This window comes from Triplophysa rosa, linkage group LG16 (assembly GCF_024868665.1).
Source record: "Triplophysa rosa linkage group LG16, Trosa_1v2, whole genome shotgun sequence".
Classification (NCBI taxonomy): Eukaryota; Metazoa; Chordata; class Actinopteri; order Cypriniformes; family Nemacheilidae; genus Triplophysa; species Triplophysa rosa.
The window spans coordinates 2,135,161-2,155,850 of NC_079905.1; the positions used below are offsets into that span (position 1 = coordinate 2,135,161).

The window sequence follows — 20,690 nt, forward strand, 5'->3', positions numbered from 1 at the left end:
TGTCCTATTGTAAAGAAGTACAAGTACTATAAGTAGAAGACAGCCCATATTCTTTTGTGTCCTGTCCACACCGCAGCGATCCCACTTCCTTCCCGAGACCACAAGACCACCTTTAAACAAAGCGTCAACAAATAAACACAGACTGTAGACCGCTGGAGCAAACTTTGAGAGCGCAGTCCAAAGAAAAACACTGGGTCAAAGGATTTATATCACAGAAGAAACTTCAGAAGGTTCCCTACTTGAAAATCTTCGATCCAACATTTGCTCCTAAACGTCTGTTTAGATCAGAAGTTCTCAAACTGGGGGCCGTAGCCCCTGGAGGGGCCCAAGATGGATCCGGGGGGCCACAGATTTAGTGGCATTTTATGAAATATAGAAATTGATCATAGATTTTATGCAATCAAACATCAGAAAAATAAGACCACCAGACAAAAGAATTAATGTTTCAGCATTGTATAACAGAATATGTTTTTGTTTAAATAAAAATGTTAAATTTAAGATTATAAGTCTTTATTTGGGGGGCCGCAAAGCGATGCACTCTACACAAAGGGGGCCTTACAACGAAAAAGTTTGAGAACCACTGGTTTAGATGATGTCATAATAAAAGTACATGAAATGCTTCTGTCTCTGTAACCCATGGCACAGCAAAACGATGAGCAAAGCCTTGCGAAAGGCCAAACGCTGAAAATAATAAACCCAGACTGCTGCTGGTGTGTAAAACTCTCTATTACAATAGACAAATCTGCATAAATTAGCATATTTAACCAATCATTAAAAAGCATTCTGGCACTACACAAACAATGCATTATGTAGAATTTATTCTGACCTCATTTTCAGATCATTCTCCGGCCTATTTCAAATCTTCAGGCCTTGAGGAGATCCTGTTTTGTTCATGTCCCAACACAAACAGAATTCCCACACCCCGCTTACGTAAGACTGAGATTTCCACTGTCTTCCTGCTGCCGAGATCCAGTCATTGTGCAACCGTGTGCCCGCGCGGGGAAGACGTGACTGAATTCTTGCTTGGTTTACACTACAGACACTGAAACAAAAACTGGATTCTGCAGGTGACACACTTCATTATTAAAGAATACGCAGAACTATAAATTAGGATGAAAATACTCTAACTATAGGGTTCACATTGTTAGCTTAGAAACAGGGGCGTCATTTGGGTATGGCAGGGGCTGGCGGCAGTAATATTTTATTGCAGTATTTGTTGCAGAAGCATGAACATCGGAAGAACGAAAAATGTAGGTGGCTCCTCCCTCAGAAGTCTGTAAAAAGAACGCTGATTTATCAGCAGCTGCTAGAAAGGTTCTTCGGATGTTAAAGGTTCTTTATGGAACCAAAAGGTTCTTCTCTGGCATCGAAGAACCTTTTGAAGCACCTTTTTTTAAAGAGTGTACCGGCTCCCTGCATGTTAAAGTGACTACATATTCCTGTTTGAGGTTGTTTAAAGGTTAGTGATACGTCTGATATTATTAGTATCTGACTGGAAGGAAGGACAGGCAGGTCATTTTGACATCCAGGTGTCCTTGGATCCAGCATTTCCCCTCTTACTATGTGTAACAGAGGCCAGCGAGAGAGAGCCGTGCGAGTAAACCTCACTCCCCGACCAAGAGAGACGCTCTAGCGACAGGCGCAAGAGGCTACAGTCTTCAGCCTCCTCGTTAGAGCGCCCCTCTCCCATCCGGACCGACGCCGGTTCCGGCCCGTGCAGAGCGGGGCGAGTAGGACCGGTTACATATGGTTACTTCCTAAAGCAGATTGGTAATATAATGATAGTCTTACTTTCTAATCAAGTTCTCTGGTCAGCCTGACAACACTCAAAAAAATCTTTTAGGATCTCTTTGGCTAGCTAATTAACTAAATTGGACATTTATACATTTGGCAGATGCTTTTAGTTACATTGCATACAAGGTTTAGTGTGTTCTCTAGAAATCATAGCCATAACCTTTGTTATGCTATAATATAAATGACTAATATTAAATAACGTTAAAAATGTGTCACTTAATTTAAGAATAAAGGTTGCATTTAGAAAAGAGAAGTGTCTTCTAAGGACAGAGTCTGATCAAATCTCTGTATTCCCTCTATGAATTGCTGCTTCTTTATGGTTACAAAAGGCAATTTACTGTGGAATCTTACGTATTTATGAGTGAAACGTGATATTTAATAAAGAAGATTGTAGGACAAACTCGATTTAATCCATTAGGAATAGATTTGATTGTGAAAAGTGGGCCAAGAATAGAGGTCTTGGTGATGAGACCCATAAAGCCAACGGGGTCAATTTTGATTTCAATTCCACTTTCAAGAATCCAGAAAGCAATACTCAGACCTGAAGGATCTACAACGTAACACCAAAAACTCAAAAAAGAAGTTAAACAAAAATGATTGAGGTGCCTTAAAATGGAAAAATATAAGTAAAAAAATGCGATTCTATACAATATTTCAACTATTGTAAGTCACTTTAAATCAAGCTGCAAAGATTGACTCAGAAAATAAAACAAACGTTATGAACATTATAATTAAATCATGCTTAAGCGTCTATCCTTAATCACAAACCCGGCAATTTTTGCGCTCTCACATCTCATCTTTTCTCTCATTTTGTTTCTCTTCCACCCACATCATCATCTGATTTCTGCCCCTGGAAACAAACATCTTACATTCCGATAAAATCCTTCCACACGGCTGCTTCTATTTTCAGTGTTACTCCTGCCTTTCTCCAAAAGTCATCCAATCTCATTACTGGATCTACTCGAATATAATGACATTCCTGTAAAAACAGTCACCATTACTTGTGAAGGACATCGACGGCCCAGATGCTTGCAACAAACAGCGCTAAAGCCACAACTGTGTGACACATGCCACAAATCAGTCATATTTTCCACTGAAAGCAGAAGTAAAAAATATTGTTTCCAGGATCTATGTTTAGTTGTTCCTAGGTTGGTTTTGACAAGACTTTGTAGGAATTAGATTATTAAGACACAGTTGCAATTACATAAGAGAAGGAACACTCTGAGTTTTATTTTAGGCAGATAGAAACATGCTTTTTTATAGCATCCGCTGTCTGTTGGGTAAAATTTTTGTAATCTGCTGAGCTGTTAATGCTGGACAGATATAAGTTTTCAACCCTTCAAGCCGTGTCGTAAAAAAGTGAAAAAATATTTAATCGACTTTGTGTGTCAACAAAACGCCTACTGACTTTTTCCTTTACTCTGTACAATATGATTATAGATATATTATATAGATTATATGATCTATTATTGAATAATTTCAGTAAGAATTATTCAAATCAATGATTTGGTTTCTTTATTCAGCAAACAGACTAAAATAAGTTCTTAAGATCGCAGCACAGACTACAGAAAATCTGATAGTCTTTGTAGAGCGAGCAGTGTTGTCTCATCTGGGATGGGGGACACACTGTCCATATGAACAAGTTCAGTCTTGGAGAGTCCTGGTGCCAAAACATTCACTACAAAGCAATCAATGTTGCCGACTGAGGATGCTATCTCTCTCTCTCGCTCTCTCTCTCTGAGCCTCAGGATACAAGACAATGTCTCCACGAGCATGTTTAAAGTTATTATTATACATAATAATAATATATATGTTTTTACATACAGTATATATATATATATACATATATATATATAATCTGTATTTATCTGTATCTTTTTTATATATTTTTATTCTGTGTTAGTGTTATTTGTATGCACCATGGGTCTGAGAGTAACGCAATTTCAATCCTCTATATGTATGCACTGTACATGTGGCAGAATTGACATTAAAGCAGACTTTGACTTTGACTTAAAGATCTCATACTGTAAGAGAGACAGAGCAGTGCAGAAGGATGCCTCTGTACACAGTCATCACACAGGAATGTGTTTATGCTCCTGAGATACACTCTCTTCTGACTGGTTCTACAGTTTTGAGTCTTCGAGAGTTAACCAGAATTAAAAATGGGTTATAAACTCATTAGAATGCTGACAGGATATCTTGCGAGAATTGCTGGATGATGCGTGATCTGCTGCCATTAGCCTACCTGCATGCATTTGTACATAGAAAGAAGCGTGCACCTGGCCATTAAATAAGCTTTATGAACAAATCCAGTAAAAAGGTACAAATAAATGTATCAGGATAGTTGTTCATCAGACACAACAACACAACACAGGGACACTCACTCCATCTTGTTCAAGGACAAAATGATGTTGCACAGTTGTAGCTCAAGAAACAAACCTATGGATTTTAACCATGTAACCATAAAACTACACCAGCGCCTTGAAAATCGAAATCAATTCAAATCTATCTGATATTAATTCGAATTGCATTTATAGTTACATGCATGCCGATAGGAAATGGTTTTTGACATACGCAACCAGTTGACAAAAAATGCACAGAAGATATCGATTAATTCCAGCCTAACTGATAACTGCAACAATTACAGTCATTTAAGCTTTTATTTGGTGCTGAACAGGGCGTTTTGTGATGGATGTTTAACAGGTTATTAGACCTGCGCATGGACGTCTTTTGCGCATACCGGTGCTGCGCTTAAACGTGGATCCTAATGACATAAACACACGCACCAATGTCGTTTTACAAATAAACAAAACGATGCATACATCCAAAACTTATAATAAACAAGAGAGACATCTGACAGTATTCCCAAAATTAGTTCTGTCCAGAAACACGAAAACCGTTATCCAGGTCATGCGCAACGGGCCTCTGCTTATTGTTTTCTCACGCGCATTAATGACAGGTGGCACAAATACAACCACAAACACCAATACGGTCAAAATTATAACAACAACAACAAATCGAAAACAATAGAACAAAGCTATTCTGAAAATCTACAAACTGAGCTGGTCGTTTTTTATACATCTGGATATACTACATACATGGTAGTGCCGTGAAATATTGAAGGCATGATAGGCGCCCTTGGACCACCCGTGCGATCTAACCAAGGGGCTTTCCACACATTCGTAGACACGTCGAGCGCAATAATTCATTTCATTTGACGTAAGTTACCTTTTTCTGACAGCGTCAGTTTTTCTTCAAAACAGTTCTCCAGAGCCCTGTTCTCCATTTTGTTCATGGTTTGCAGTCAGTCATTCCATCGCAGGGTCCGAAAAAAGAGGAACTCCAAGATCTTCCGATGATTCAAACACACCCCAATGGGGTGGCCCTTTAAATCTGATCAGAAACACCCAGCTGAGTTGAGGAAAAAGATTTCATTTGACGGACGCTTCTCTATTCCCAAGGAAATGTGCGACATCGGCAAACGTGGGAAAAGTGAAAACGGGGGAAAAAAGGAAAAAGAGGGGCTCAGATCCGAGACTCAGATCCCCCCACAGCAGACGGAGCGCTTTCGGAATACAGTCGCTCTTTGCGGGACGGTCCCTGACTAGCCGACGGACTGTACCATTTCAACGAGCGGGGGGAACAAATGCATAGCGATTGTGTTAAACTATCGCCTTGACATCGAATCTATTGTTTTCCGTTTAATAATAACACAATACGTTTTAGTTCTAACGTGCAAACACACTTTAGACATTCAGGTTGTGTAAAGGGACACATTTTTGAATGTTTTTATCATCAGAAGTCCCCGTCTTTTCCTCTTAGCGCTGTATCTGCGGCAGAGGGATGGACTTGAGTTCTGAGCCACACCACACATCTTCTACTGTGGTCAAATGGAAAAATACGTAGAAATCCTCGAATAAAGACCAACCTAGAGTCCACTCAAATGCGGTGTGCTTTCTTTATTAATTGTATTTGTAAAAATACAATGAAATACTTATATTTTTGTGGCTGAATTCCTGGAGTATTGTGAGATTTATTTTTTCATTTCTTCCCTTGTCTCTTATCTTTAACTGTGTTCATGTCTCTCTTTTTAAATATTTATTTATATTATTTTTTTACTATTGCTGTAGACGGTCTATGCCCTCACGAAAGCGTTTTTGTTACTGACATCTGTACATATGACAAATAAACTTGAAACTTGAAATGCAAAGGTCATCGGTTTGAGCCCCAGAGAGTACAGAAAAAAACAGTACAAGTAGAAAGCACTGTTAAGTCAGTTTGCATAAAAGGGTCTGCCAACTCATGTCACCCCTCATGTCAATCAAAATCTTTATGACTTTCATAAAGAAGATATTTTGAGAAACATTTAGTTGGTTTTGGGCCCATACAATGGATGTCAATGGGGTCCAATGTTGTTTGGTTCCCAACATTCTTCAAAATATCTTCTTTTGTGTTCTGCAGAAGTCGTACAGGTTTGGAAAGACCTGAGGGTGAATAAAAGATGAAAGAATATTCAATTAATTAAGTATTTTTATGTTTTGTATGTATGCATCTAATCATTTATTTAATAAAGTAGACAACGAACAATTGTTTGTATACATGATTATATATTTATCCTTATATTGAGCACCAGCTATCACCTTATACAAATCATAATTTGATATTATTTGTGTCTTACATTTACATTTACTTAGCAGGCGCATGGGTAAAATCGGGTCGGGCCTTATTTAATACTTTAACAGGAGCGGTTTAAGAGTTGACATCAGGCCATTATAGCAGCATGAAGCAAATGAGCCATCTGGTTCTGTATACCACTACAGTAACCCTGCCAACAACACCAACACTACGGTAGCTTCCATTCACATAATTAATCAAAAGTTTTTTTCAGACACAAAAAACAACAAAGCACATGCAATGCAGTCAGGCGGAGAGTTTTCGCAGACTGCTGCTTGTGGGAATTTGGAGATAAATGTAGATCCAATCAGTCACGTGTTAAACAATAGAGATCTTTACAGCAGAGAACCTCGAGGATGCGCGTCGAGCACGCTGTCGCAGTTATTGCGCATTCCATCTAAAATCACCTCAGTTGTGTCTCGCTGCTGTAGAGATCAACACAGATGGCCTTTGTTTAGATCACAAAGGTGAGAATATGGTCAGGTTGGGTATTTAGTTGTCTAGAGTGTCTTAACGCTTTGGGACAAAATTCTTATAGTCTGAGAAGTCTGATCTGACATAGCTGTTGGCATCTCCTTCAAAACATCTTCAAGGCATTTCATGTTAGAGCATTGACTTGCTGAAAAACCCAATAAATGAGCATCAGACAATGATGATGTCAGCATTTGAATTCATCCACAGCTGCTGACGGTCAGAACAGCTGCAGGGTTTGACATCTCACCAACAGGCCCCACACATTGTGCAGAACTGGTCTCTTATTTCCACATCTATTTTTAATATTTCATCCATTGCACATCATTTTACTGACCGCACATACTGAAAAATGTAGGATAAGAAAGCAAATACAAGGCTGAAGTTACATTTAGCCTACTTTTAGAAGATACAGTAGTGGTCAAAAGTGTCAAACTTCAAAATTTGACGTCTTCCCTCTTTATTCGAATACAATGTTAAAAGTGTGTATGCCTGTTGTTTAGGTGTGCCTGGAGTGTAAAGAGTCAAGTGACAAAACGTGAGCAAAACTTGATGAGACAAGACCCACAAGAATGACCGTAGTACAAAACTAGAGAATCAACAAAAGTGTTCAAACTGTATTCAATATTTTCTTGATTTCCTGAACTTTCTTATTATTTATACTGATGTTTTTCTTGATATTCTATAGTTTGCCTTTTTTGCCTAAAACCATTATATAATAAATACAATAAAAGTTTAGTGCTTTGTCCATTTTGTACCCCACAAGTCATATTTGAATGGATTAATCTAACCCGAGAAGGCATTCAAAGTAAATATTGTACAAATATGCCCTTCAGACATCACTGTTGGCCATTACTCTATAGACCTCTTCGGATGACATGAACAAGGCTGGTTCAGCGCTTCCTGTTTCAGTTACACAAACACAATACAAAACAAAATACAACTAACTGAATCTTCATAAACAATTAAAAATGTTAAACATTTGAGATTTAATGTAAGATCAAAAAATGACCAATAACAAATCAATAAAAAAGTAAGCTGGAAGTGCTTCTGGACCAGTGTTTACATCTTGCAAAGTGGTCTATATATCTAAAGTGCACATATCTGAAGGAGGGCAATCATCTCTTATAACATAGCGACGACTTAATAATGCATTAAAAACCCATTTACAACATCTTAGCAACCATTATTACACGGCTCATTGGAATGCTTGATTCTGATTGGCCAGTCGCAACATTTGCAGGTTCGTTATTCCCAGATAACAATGAGATATTGTTATTGTTTGTTCAACGGGATAATGTACAACCAGCTGGCTGTTATTGCCAAATAAGCCCCTTCAGTGTGACACAAGATGCTCACAGGGGCTTATTTCTGTGATAACATCCGGATAGCTGTACAATATCCCTTACTTAGCAATGCCCTGGCATCCACATCTATAGCATTATGGAAGAGACCTTTGCATGAGCAAACAACTAGACAACTACAGTACATCACCTGCTATATTGTGACATCATCATCTTTTGATGTTTGACTTTAGCTTTAGTTGGCATTAAATTACCAATAAACACGTAATGGATCAATTTATTCAGATGTCATTTACTGAAGTTACAGAGGACATTTACAAATCAGTGGAATGGATGCTTTCACATTGTTCAAATGATCCAAACATCCCCACACCCTTCTTCAGTTCACCAACAGCTGTTCTTTACCCTGTGAGACCCCACTGACCCCGGATCAGCTGAAACACATCATTAACATCTACATTGTCACTGTAATGTTGAACACAGCGGGTCTGAGATCAGTTATGGAGGAATCCAGGGTTTGGAGCTCAGCTGTGTATGATCTGGCGTTCAGCTGTTCAGACGTGACTCCGAATATAAAAAAAGCTCTTCTGTCTGGCAGACTTTCATTTGTTCATACAGATCCAGGCAGAAAGGCTGGAAGAAGTTCATCAAAAGCAACTGCACGTGCTTTGCTTTTAGATGGGCCACTTGTTCAAGCGCCGAGTGAAGGACTTCGTATGATACTGTCATATGTGACCCTGGACAACAAAACCTTAAGTCTTAAGGGTCAATTTTTCGAAATGTTTATTATTACATCATCTGAAGGCTGAATAAATGAGCTTTCCATGGTTATGTATTGTTAGGATAGGACCATATTTGGCCGAGATATAACTTAAAAACTCTGGAATCTGAGCATGCAAAAAAATCTAAACATTGAGAAAATGGAGAATAGATGAACCAGAAAGCAGAAATTCTTTACATAGATACCAAACTTAACCGGGTCATTCTCAAAGAGCGGGCAGCAGCGAGTGATGTTTGTAGGCGTGTTTCCAGACATTTGCTGCATCCACTCACAAAAATAAAGTTTTGATATATTTACGTTTGGAAATTTACAAAATATCTTCATGGAATATGATCTTTACTACCCTAATGATTTTTGGCATAAAAGAAAAATAGATAATTTTGACCCATACAATATATTTTTGGCTATTACTACAAATGTTCTCGTGCTACTTAAGACTGGGTTAGTGATACAGGGTCACATATGTGTTTAATCAATAGTAAATGTAAAAGCAATAATAAAATAATGTCATATTTTTTATTTGGCTTACTAAAACTTCTCTCACTTTAAATCGGTATCCAGTTTTTTTCCGGATTGTACAAGAACGACATCTTTGAAAGGACCTTGGGTTCATAGTAACCTGGGAGGCGGAAATGTACAGTTCTTAGACAATTGTGTATAATAACAACATGTCAAAAGTAAAACATCTACGGTCACATGTGACAACTATTGGTGTTGAGGCATGTTACCTGGTCCAGGTATTTGTTGTTCTGTGCTCTCCTGTATCCCCCTGTGTGTCCCAGACAGGAAGGCGGCGCTGGACACGGGCTGTTTGACTGGACCGCTGTACTTTATGATGTCATAGTGTCCCGGGCCGGGGAGGTGCGGATCTTTAGCAGGAATCAGAGGTGGTGCTGATAACCCCAAATAATATCTCCTTCTGCATGAATAATAATTTGATCATCATATATGATCAATAAAAAGGAGACGAAGGAGGATTTTCCCTGTAAAATAAATCTAAACATTTCACAATGTTCCTTAATGGTTCTTTGAATATTAAAAACACAGCTCTTAGTTTTACCTTACAGTTTGTTTTAGACTAAAATGTTGGTTTCTGGGTTCATGAATTACTCACCCTGTAGGTGTTCCAAACCTGTATACATTTCTTTGTTTGGTTGAACGCAGGGAAAGACATTTGGAAGAATGTTAGCAACTGACAATTCTGGGGCACCATTGACTATCATAGCAAGAAAAATTTTAATGGTTGTTAAGGGTCCTAAATTCTTTAAAATAGCTTCTTTTGTGTTCTACAGAACAAAAAAAGCATACAATCATTTTTCTTACTATGATAGTCAATGGTGCCCCAGATGGTGACCGAGTTGAGTACATTCTTCCAAATATCTTTCTTTGTGTTCGACAGAACGAAGATAATTATACAGGTTTGTAACAACTTGAGGGTGAGTAAATGACAGAATTTTCGTTTTTGGGTGAACTGTTCCTTTAAAGCATCACTCCAAAAAAAACTTTTTGTGCAATTAATGTCTCAGCTATCAGGCTCCAAAACCTTAGTAATAGGAAGCTTTATTTGAAATGTCGACTGAACACATACGGTAGAATGGTTCTCTTCACGGGTTCTGGGGTTTGATAGGGGCTGTAGGTCCCAGGGCCCGGGTTGTCATTTCTCACTGGTGGCTGGACTCGGGCGGTGGTGGATTTAAAACAAGAAAAGGTAACTTTAGGAGACTGCTGGACCAAAACTTCATTCACTTGATAGTGGCCTTCAAAACAAGACACAAAAAAAGTTGATGGAATTTGTTTGGCACACGAAATTAAATAAATAGTAAATATATATAATTAATGCCATTATAATTTATGGTTGGTGAAATGAATGGCATTATCATATATTTTTCCAAGAATAGTACTGTACATCTCATTTCTCTGCAGAGTTAAAAATACAACCCATAATTCCATCTCTCCAGCATCTGTAATTATGCAAAACTGCAGGCAAACATTCACACTCAGCACTTAACATGATACAAGTCAATGTTTTTGTTTTGAAACATAATATATCATGTGTTTAAAAGGCATTATTACTGAGATGTTGACAATGTTTGTTGAACGTCTTCAACTTTTTATTACGGAACTCACAGGGCGAGGGTCCTTTACGGTTGTCTAAAAAACTCGCGCTTCGTTTGGTTTTAGAGAGAAACGCACATTGAGCTGAAACCGTTGAATCTCTGTCCACAACGCTATAAGACACCTGACGACACAAAACATGAATCATTTCAAGAAAATACACAAAAGAAATAAGTAAAATAATACTATTTTGTGTGAAATAATCTTATCAGGTGTCTCAATATTAAAACCAAACGTGAATTTAAGACGTTTCTAAATGGTAACAATGAAACATACATGATATTGATTGGGTGCAGGGTTTTGGATTTTTGGTGCGTCTCTCTTCACTGCGATTGGAAGGCGGAATGTTCTGGATTCTCCTCTGTTGAAGTCGTGCTGGTGGAGCAGAGACGTCTGCAGGTTATAAGCATCAGGGCCTGGGTTTCCTCTCCGAATGTTACGGGGAACACGACCAGCCTTAACACAGACACATTTCCAATGTACATGAACGTAAGCAAAAACTCTCATTCTGAGCTCTTAGGTATCGTATTTAAGCAGACATTGTAAACCTGTGAATGCAGAAATAATATTTATTTTATACTGATTCTCTTGTCATGATTTCACCTTTGAAGCAAAGCTGCCCGTTCCTCTTTTAGAAAATGAAGGACTGCAGGTCTCTGAGGTTGTGCGTGAGATACATGAGCTGGGCCCTGGGTTCTCGTTCTGAGAGAGAATCAGAGATTAGATGCTCTGTCTATCTAGAGATTATTTTAATGGAACATAAATGAAGTTTGGCATGATAAGATTACAAACTGACTGTGTGCTCCTGAAACCTCTTTGACTGGGAGGAAAATCCTTTCATCTCTTCATTATTGATGATGACGGTTTGATACTTTGTAGGAATGGAGGAGGCACATCCTTCACCTTTACACAACAATGAAATGAGTTTGAATAGAAACAGAATAAACTCTGATTTTAGATATAAGGACACCGAAGGCAGTAATCACTCACTTTGATTCCTTCCTTTGTGTAATTTACCCATCCTTCGTTTTTCATGTCGTTTTCTATGAGACAGAAATTATGAATATACAAACTCTACTCTTAAACAAAAAGAATAAAAAGAGAACGAAAGAAATACCTGTGCTGTAGTTTTCATGTTGTTCAGATGAACTAAAGAGTTTGGCTTGCAGGTGTTGCTCTGTGTTGTCTTGACAACGTGTAAACGCAACGCTGTTGACAAACGTGGATTTACAGAAATTCCATTAACACACAACTCATGACATTAATAAATCAAAAGAGAAACAAAACTTAAACAAACAAACAAAAAAAAGCTCAACAAAAGAACTATCAGTCATGCATTTCCGTTTTTAAACACAGTTGCTTTTTAAGTAAATTTAGGTTGTTACTATAAAATTGAATTAACTTTTCATTCGCTCTTATACCTATTTGAACGTTTTATCCCAATAGAGACTTTAAATGTAACTTTTGTATTTAGCAGTTAACGTAGACAAGAATTTGAGTTTTAAAACCGTGATGTGTCGCCACCCAGTGGCCAATGAATGTATTTCTATAAACAGGAAATAACGAAGAAGCCTTATTACATTGACCCAAGAAACTATATAAACATCCTTAACATTAAAAAAGTTTACTCTTTTGTTGTATATTCATAATCAGAGATGATCGATTCGCAGAATTCTGTGAATGTTAACCATAGTGCCAATAAAGTTTGATTCTGACAAAACGCGGGAGGAATCACGAGAATGAGCGAGATCTCGAGCGGGACACAAGCGCCATGTTGTTGTCAGCCTACAGAAATTCAACATCGGCTAGAACAGGGATTAAACGCATGATTTAGAAGTTAACACAATTCTTATTCTTGGAAAATTCTTTTTACATAAATGTAAATTTCTGAAGACAATTCCCAATATTTACATATTTCACAAGGATTTATGTCTGTATTTCTTGTCACTCAAGTTTATGAAGGAGATAAATGCTATTGTTTGTGTAACTTAGTGGAGGATTTGGAACTTGAGGAGAACCCCTAGTGTGTGTTATTTTAGTTATTTATTTTTTTCTCTCGTATTGTGTTATTATGTTAATAATTGCAGTTTTTACAAAGGTATATAACAATTATTATTTTGTTTTGTTTTATCTTGTTCTGTAGTGCTTGTCTGATGTATATTTCGACATTTGCTCTTTTGTGCCAGGCCACTTTTGTTTGTAAAATTCGAATGTTCAGTTAATAATAATTAAAAAAAAACATTGGCTAGAACGGACAAGAAAGCATGAACATGTATACAAGAAAGCATGAACATGTATAAAAGAAGGCGGGTCGTCCCGGTTTGCGCGCAAATTTGTCATTTAGGAATATAGGACGTGCGGAATACTTTCTGTAAATGGCTTTCATAAATGACATCGACAAACAATTTTGTAGTGCGCAGAATATCGTTAATGTTCTGTACTTACTAACAAAATGTGTTATATATCTAGGTTTGACTCTAGTTAGCGGTATAACGCAAGTGAGACAGGCGTGAGCGCCCCCTACCGCAGCGGAGGTCGCGTTCAGTACTGCAGTCACTTCATCCGCTTGGATTCTTCTCAGTCATTGAGCAGTTCGGTTCAATCATGGCGGTGCACGCTAAAGCGACTCCGCCGCAGATTCCTGATACCCGCCGTGAGCTCGCTGAGCTGGTGAAGAGAAAACAAGAGCTTGCGGTAAATTTATTCTTTCTTAAATATCCCAAAAGTCTAAAAATGACCACAACGTGTTGTTAAAAGACCCTTAAATCGACTGAGGTAGCCGTAGCACCGTTAGCATGCTAGCACGAGAGAAAAACCCGCTGCAGAAACATTCGTTTAAATAAATGTATTTGTTTTTTATATTGAAATGCCAAAAGTGTGGGTTTACACTAGTTGTAATAACACTTTTAAAATAGCTTTTTACGAATATGCTGTATGTCTCTTTTATTTTTCTAACAGTGCACTAAACCTGCTCTTGTTATGGCGCCCTCAGACACACACACAAACATAAACACAGAGATAAAGTACAATAGATTCACACAACAACACAAACAAATAGTTCTTTACGTAATTGGTGTTAAAATAAAACTTGAAATGAAATGACACGAAAGCTTACAGACTTATCTGTGTTTGTTTACAGGAGACTCTGGTGAATTTGGAAAGACAGATCTATGCGTTTGAAGGCAGTTACCTGGAGGACACTCAGATGTATGGAAACATCATCAGAGGATGGGACAGATATTTGACCAATCAGAAGTGAGTGGGAAGGAACTGACTTGATGTTCTTGAATGATGTCCAGGTGACCACAACCTTTCTCTGCTTTAGGAATTCCAACAGCAAGACTGATCGGAGGAACAGAAAGTTCAAGGAAGCCGAACGTCTCTTCAGCAAATCCTCCGTAACGTCAGTGGCGGTCAGTGTTTTATTCTGTGTGTGATATAATAACGATTTATACTTCAGATATTATGTGATTTTGAATGACGTTGTTTTTTGTGAATTGTCAAACAGGCTGTTTGTGCTCTCGGAGGAATTCCAGATCACATGAATGAGAAGCGTAAGTTCTTTCAAAACCCATGTTTATGCAAGAAATGGCTTTCTGTTTTTTTGTTTTGCCAAACCAGGTGAAGTTGAACCTGTTTCTTCACTCTTGTAGGTGAGCCAGGCAGTGGAACGGAGAGCGACACATCCCCTGACCTCCAGAACCAGGAGAACGAACCCAGCCAGGAGGACACAGAGGAAGCGGATGGAGCCCTGCAGGACCTAAAACCCCAGAAAGCCGCTTCGTCGTCTTCTGGAAGCCATCACAGCAGCCACAAGAAACGCAAAAACAAGAACAGACACAGGTACCTGATCTCCAGCATGTCCCAGGGCTCCAGAAAAATCATAACCTACAACCTCTTCCAGTCTGAATCCGAACGGATTTGCTCTTCATCTTATCAGTCTGTCATTCTAAACTGAGTGGGAATCGATCGTGAAATGTTTGATTGAGGTTGTTTGTGTTTGAGCTTAGAGTTCTTTCTCTTTAAAGATGTAATGCAAAATTTTGCTGTGTCAGAAGTTTGTCACGAGGGCGGTTAATCGACACATGTGAACATATCAAAGACTAAACCATCAAAGACTGACACATTGCCCTAATACAACAGAAATGTTTTATGATTTCCTAAATTAGTTTTAGATGGCAAAATCATGGTCAGTATATGACATTATGCCTCTAGCTTTAGTGCTCCTTTTGAGTGACGTTTTTCTTCTGTCACTCACCATTTATAGGTGTGGAAATTAAAAAAGGATTGTCTGGCTTTGGAAGCAGTTGGATTTAGTTTAGCATTTATATTACATAGGGATCACTAGGTAGGGTCAGATATTTAACCAACACCCTAGACAGGGTACTTCAGCAAAAGTTATTTGGGGCTAAGTTTGTGAACCCATCACAAAATGTAAACCCATGTGTTTCCACCCTAACTAGTCCACTGTGGAATTGTGGGATTGATGTGTGTAGTGCACTAACCTCTGATGCTCTCTTCCTCTTTAACGCTGCCCCCTTCAGCCCCTCTGGCATGTTTGATTATGACTTTGAGTAAGTTTGAATTTTACACTCTGTCCCTTTCTGTGTCATTACCATGTCTGCTGTCTGTTAGAGTTGTAGGGTCGTCCATGTCGGACGGACGAATGCTGTCATGCTTCTACTTGACCCTTTGGAGTTTTATTTTTGCTCTTCTGTTTTTCGCTTGGCTTGTTTGTTTCGCTTTTGTTTTAGGTTGCATGCTCATGGTGTTGGTAGACATGCTGGGTGGGCGGTTGGGGTCAGTGCATGCGGAGATTGATTCGGGTTTATGGAGTGTATCTGTTCACAATGGAGCGTTTTTTCATTTGTTTATTCTCTTTGCAGATTTGACATGAAGATGAACAAGAAACCAAGAGCGGTAAGTCCCACAAAAACCTGATTTGGACTGAATTTGGCATGGGCTGGACTTTTGAGTTTAGCTAAATAATGTAGCTGTATATTGAAAAATACTGAAAACTGCTCTCAGATATTGTGTATCTGTATCCAGTATGTAATTCACGTTGTGTATTTGATTAATTTGATTCTGTAGGATTACTCGGCTTGATGGGACCTGGCATTCATCTTCAGAACCAGTCCAGAACTTCTGGATCTTTCCCTGCAATGCTGTGCTCATAGTGAAGCTCCCATGTGATTTTATTGTGTGATCCACCTGTTACTGCATGATGTGTGTTGCAAATGCCACGTTCCAGCATTTCTGTACCTCATAATGCTTAGCTTTCTTTATTTATGATGTCACATGGATTGATGTATCAGTGGATCTTAGCCATTTTCATTCTCTACTTGGAAACCATTCAGTTTTGTTTTTATTTGTATAGCTAATGTAAAAAGTTGGTCGTTGTCCTTTTTTGTTGTTTTTTACCATCTTGTTTTTGAATAAAAGTGAAATAACACAATGATTTGTTTGGTGACTAAACTTTTCAGCATTTCATTTTTCCAAAACAGATGGTCGTGTTAGCTGCTGTTTGCTTTGAGTTTTTAAACGAGACCTTTTACCCAGAGATTAAAATGATCCGAGTGTTTCTCATGGGCTGATTCCCACGAACCCGACTGTGCCAACCCACCCAAAAACAAATATAAAACCTGAGGAAAGTTCTTAAATAAAGGGCTTCAGTTACAGTGTGCCTGAAAGTAGTACACATTTGCACAATTTTAAGTGTACTGTGAGAATATTTCAACCGTTTTAATAATGTTCAGTAGGTGGCGCTGTTATTTAAAAATGGAAAACGGACCACAATCTTATAAAATGATTTGCTTTGAGTATTGACAACAAACATTTGAGATACCTTTTAAGCTATTCAGAAAGAAAAATAAAGCAGTTGTGCTGTAGTTGTTTAGTTGGTACAATGCTCACAACACATCTTTCTAACAAAGGTAGTTTTAGGGGACTTAAAATAACCTATTGACTGAAAGCAGTATTAATAGTGGTGGTTGTGTCACAATGTTTCATGAATGGCTGCTTAGTTTGCATTATTACTGCTAATTGTTAAGTATCTTCACACAGATTTGAGTATTGCTGAACTTAGGATATGATTGGATAAAATGTTCAGCTCTAACAGTTTTAACAGAGGCATGGGGATGAATGTTCTGTCTACTGAGGATTACAACAAAAAACATCATCCCTTTGATAGGAACAAGTGTTTCTCGTGGGACAAATGAGAGCAGTTTTCATATTTCTATAAAGAGGGTCAATTGCTTCTAAGGGACACAATCATGGGAATCGTTTCAACAAACAAGAATAATGTTTATAAGAGAATTTAAAAGAAAAAAGATACTCAAAAGTATCTAAAGATATATCTTGCCATACTTAAGAATGCCATATTAAATATAAAAATGAGTTGCATTTTTTTAAAGAAAGAACACCTTTCAAGTCAGACATTTAACAAAAAGAAGTGTGTTAGGTTTTTAATGTCTGTAACTGCGCAGGACAGAGCTGGAAAACATTTGGTTTTCAAATGTTCATGTCCATATTTAATGTGATGAACTTCACCTGTGGTTCTTCTGTTCTCACGTGTGAACTCGAGGAAAACTGACTTACAAAGTCAAACTCAAGATATGGAAATTCAGTTAAACCCCAAAATTTCAACATTCTTGGAAAACCTGAATATGTGAGAGGTATCGGAAAGCTCCGGCAGCTCTTCTCTCGTCACTGGTGGTGTGTGGACAGTCTCATGTGTCATTCATCATATATTTGTCCGATGAATCCAGAACGCTGATGAGGTCACTACCTGTATTTCCTGCACTCTTCACTTCAGAGAAACCTGCCGTGTAATTCTGGCATCAATCAGTTTTTGGGAAGTGACATGTTCCATAAGCATCTTTTAACACCGCATGCCCTTATTTGGGCAAAACATCAGTCAGAAATGTGGGATCTGGTAAAGGGGCAAAAGTGAGTTAAAAATAAGTCTTTCACATGAGATTTTAATAAATAACCGTAAGTAGAGATAACTGTCTTTTTACTTCATTTTTGGGCACAGCGGCAATTTTCAAGGAACATTTTACAACAATATGAAGAATCTTCGCACTTCAATTACATTTGTTTTTACAGAAAGAAATTCTAGATTTTGTGTATTTGTTTCAAACATCATATTTTAAGCAATATTTAATAACTTTACACAAATATATGTATAATTTTACACAAAAGACATTCATACACAAAAAATACATCAAAGATCAGAAACATTCATGTAAGCATCATTATAAAGCAGAACAGTAAAGCATTATTGATATTCATCTATTCACAATATAAGAACAAACACATGCATTATGCTTTTGAAACTCTGGATGTTTTTTTCAAAACAGCGTATAAAGCAGTGCAAAATTTTATAGTTTCATGTGTCAGTGATCACACGACTTTTAGACATTTAGGTCAGCGTGCATTGTTGAGGAATGTTGCAGTCGAAGGAAATGTAAGGTCTAAAGAATATGCAAACATTGGACTCGATGGAAATGACTCACATTTCAAATTATGCAAAAGTGCCTGCATTTATAAAAACAACAGCATTTCAAAGAAGGGTTTCGTTTACACGTACTGCGTTCAAACGGATTTGATTATGATATATGGCAAAAATACAACAGTGTATCTTACAAATTCTGTTTGACATTACATATATATAAATGATGTCATTTATAAATGCATGTATAACTTGTATTTAAAGGTCTGCTCACAAAGCTACAGTTCATCTGTGGAAACGAGCCGTGGGTTATTTGCCATTGCAGCTTTTACAGAGAATGTTTGTTCCGTCCGGAAAGAATCCGGCACCGACCAGAGACGCTGAACACGAGGAACACTTAAAACACGGCTGATGCCACTGACGCTCCGCAAATGAGATGTACTTCCCTTCTCCAAAACCTGACACACAGAGACAGTGTGTTTATGTTTTTATCACACATTCTTTTTCACTTTATTTTGCGCTACATACATCTTATTTTTCTTTTTTAAATGTATTAAACGTGGTTGTTTTTGTACTGGACACACTGTACACACCCTTGATGCAAAACAAATGTGCAGGTTTTGTCATGCCAACAATGCCAAATATAAAAACATATCAATATAAAATTAGACCACTCTGACAAACTTGACCCTTGTGTGTGGGTCTGATGGTGTAAGACTCGACACGAGCTAAAACAAAACCATTTCAGATCGACTCAATGCCAGCCTCCAAACACATGACACAGTTTTTCAAACCAAACAAGACAACGGTGTCTCATCTAACACAGTGTTGCTGTTAGCAGATGTTGAGTCATCTTGTTATACAGAACCCTCACTCATACACACTAACCTGTGATCGGCTTGTTGCATGCGACACATTTCTGGGCGTACAGGTTACTGAAGCACTTCACACAGTACGGATCTTCACCTTGTGTTGTAAACGGCTGACCGGCGAGCTGCGTCTTACAACCCGTACAGAGAAAACACTCTCTGTGCCACGGCTCATCTCTGTATGTGACCCCACCATGCACTAAAATCTAAAAACGAGACCAGTCAAAAACATACAGTCAATATAAAACTACTCCAAACATATTGAGAGACACATCAATATAATCAGAGGTATGTTGGGAAGGACTGTGCGTTTGTCTCATTTTATATTTCTGAGGTTTGTCAGATTAGATAGATGTGATTGAATGAAATGAAAATGGTAAAAAGTGCTATATAAATAAAGTTGACGTTGACTAGATTATATTAAAATTGATTAAGATAAAAATCTATATTGACATTTTTGACTGTTCCTCTTTACCAAGTTTTTTCTTTTTTTTATGTATTTAGTGACAGCGTACTGTGGAGAGCTGATAGGAAAGCTTGGGGTGGGGATGGGGAGCGGGACCGGCAGGACCATCGAGATGGGAATCGAACACGAGTCGCTGTGAGCACACTGGTGCTATATGTCGGCACACTAACCACGAGGCTACAGGCGCCGACTGTATGGCTCTTTTGTTAAAAAAAATCATAATACTTCATAGCCACGTATGCATAACAAAACAACATTTTGAAACATGTGTCAAAAAACCTGAATCCATTAAAAATAATGCGCTATAAACAGGGATGTGCAATATATCGAAAGGTCACAAATGTGCATCCTGCATTATGCATATTGTGTTCGCTGATGAGGTTTTCTTTTCTGATAAAGAATGTAAAACAACTATGTTGGTTTTCTGTTTCAAATATTTTTGTGTAAAAAACTAACCCTATATACTAAGAAGATTGTATTGTTTTCATTTGCCTAATTATGAACACAAATTATTAATGACAAACCTTGTGTTATACACACTGGCACACACATTCGGCCTATAAACTTACACACAATTACACACTTACAATTTTTTTAAGTAAGGTGAATCCAAGCAGCTTTTTTGGGTTTTTATTATGCATTTAGGAGAGTATTGAAACTAAGTTCAAACATTCTACTTCGCATCGTTTTTGCTCTTTGGGGAAGTATGGTAATATTCCAACTGGCCAATCAAATCTGTTATTTGACTTTCAGTGACGTGCTT

At 37.9% G+C, this 20,690-nt stretch overlaps 4 protein-coding genes across 10 annotated transcripts in view; 1 reads left to right on the forward strand and 3 right to left on the reverse strand.

Moving 5' to 3' along the window:
* map7d1b (MAP7 domain containing 1b) overlaps nt 1–5,380 on the reverse strand; it is a 29,841-nt gene extending 24,461 nt beyond the window's left edge. For all 4 annotated transcript variants that reach the window (XM_057354840.1, XM_057354838.1, XM_057354839.1 and 1 more), the window contains exon 1: nt 5,023–5,380. In XM_057354840.1, coding sequence (XP_057210823.1) covers nt 5,023–5,089 — 67 coding nt within the window. In that variant the 5' untranslated portion in view covers nt 5,090–5,380. The remainder of the gene's footprint in view (nt 1–5,022) is intronic.
* A 3,028-nt stretch (nt 5,381–8,408) lies between these two features.
* Nucleotides 8,409–13,774, reverse strand: stpg1 (sperm-tail PG-rich repeat containing 1). Its single transcript, XM_057355606.1, has 10 exons — nt 13,664–13,774; nt 12,257–12,348; nt 12,130–12,182; nt 11,936–12,042; nt 11,743–11,841; nt 11,416–11,595; nt 11,152–11,263; nt 10,613–10,781; nt 9,753–9,943; nt 8,409–9,643 (listed from the first exon to the last, which is right to left on the reverse strand). The coding sequence occupies exons 3-10, from the start codon at nt 12,158–12,160 to the stop codon at nt 9,570–9,572; spliced, it is 963 nt and encodes a 320-aa protein (XP_057211589.1). The 5' UTR covers nt 12,161–12,182; nt 12,257–12,348; nt 13,664–13,774; the 3' UTR covers nt 8,409–9,569.
* On the forward strand, nt 13,477–16,597 carry meaf6 (MYST/Esa1-associated factor 6). Of its 2 annotated transcripts, XM_057355607.1 has the most exons (8): nt 13,477–13,833; nt 14,279–14,394; nt 14,465–14,552; nt 14,648–14,693; nt 14,793–14,982; nt 15,684–15,713; nt 16,026–16,059; nt 16,231–16,597. In XM_057355607.1, the coding sequence occupies exons 1-8, from the start codon at nt 13,744–13,746 to the stop codon at nt 16,243–16,245; spliced, it is 609 nt and encodes a 202-aa protein (XP_057211590.1). In that variant the 5' UTR covers nt 13,477–13,743; the 3' UTR covers nt 16,246–16,597. The 2 variants fall into 2 exon arrangements, with proteins under 2 accessions (XP_057211590.1, XP_057211591.1); XM_057355608.1 differs by lacking the exon at nt 15,684–15,713 and having other exon boundaries at nt 13,478–13,833.
* Nucleotides 16,598–17,600: 1,003 nt separating this feature from the next.
* The window catches only part of fhl3b (four and a half LIM domains 3b), a 13,325-nt gene continuing 10,235 nt past the window's right edge, over nt 17,601–20,690 (reverse strand). For all 3 annotated transcript variants that reach the window (XM_057355588.1, XM_057355587.1, XM_057355586.1), the window contains 2 exons: nt 19,481–19,667; nt 17,601–19,050 (listed from right to left, as the gene is read on the reverse strand). In XM_057355588.1, coding sequence (XP_057211571.1) covers nt 18,902–19,050; nt 19,481–19,667 — 336 coding nt within the window. In that variant the 3' untranslated portion in view covers nt 17,601–18,901. The remainder of the gene's footprint in view (nt 19,051–19,480; nt 19,668–20,690) is intronic.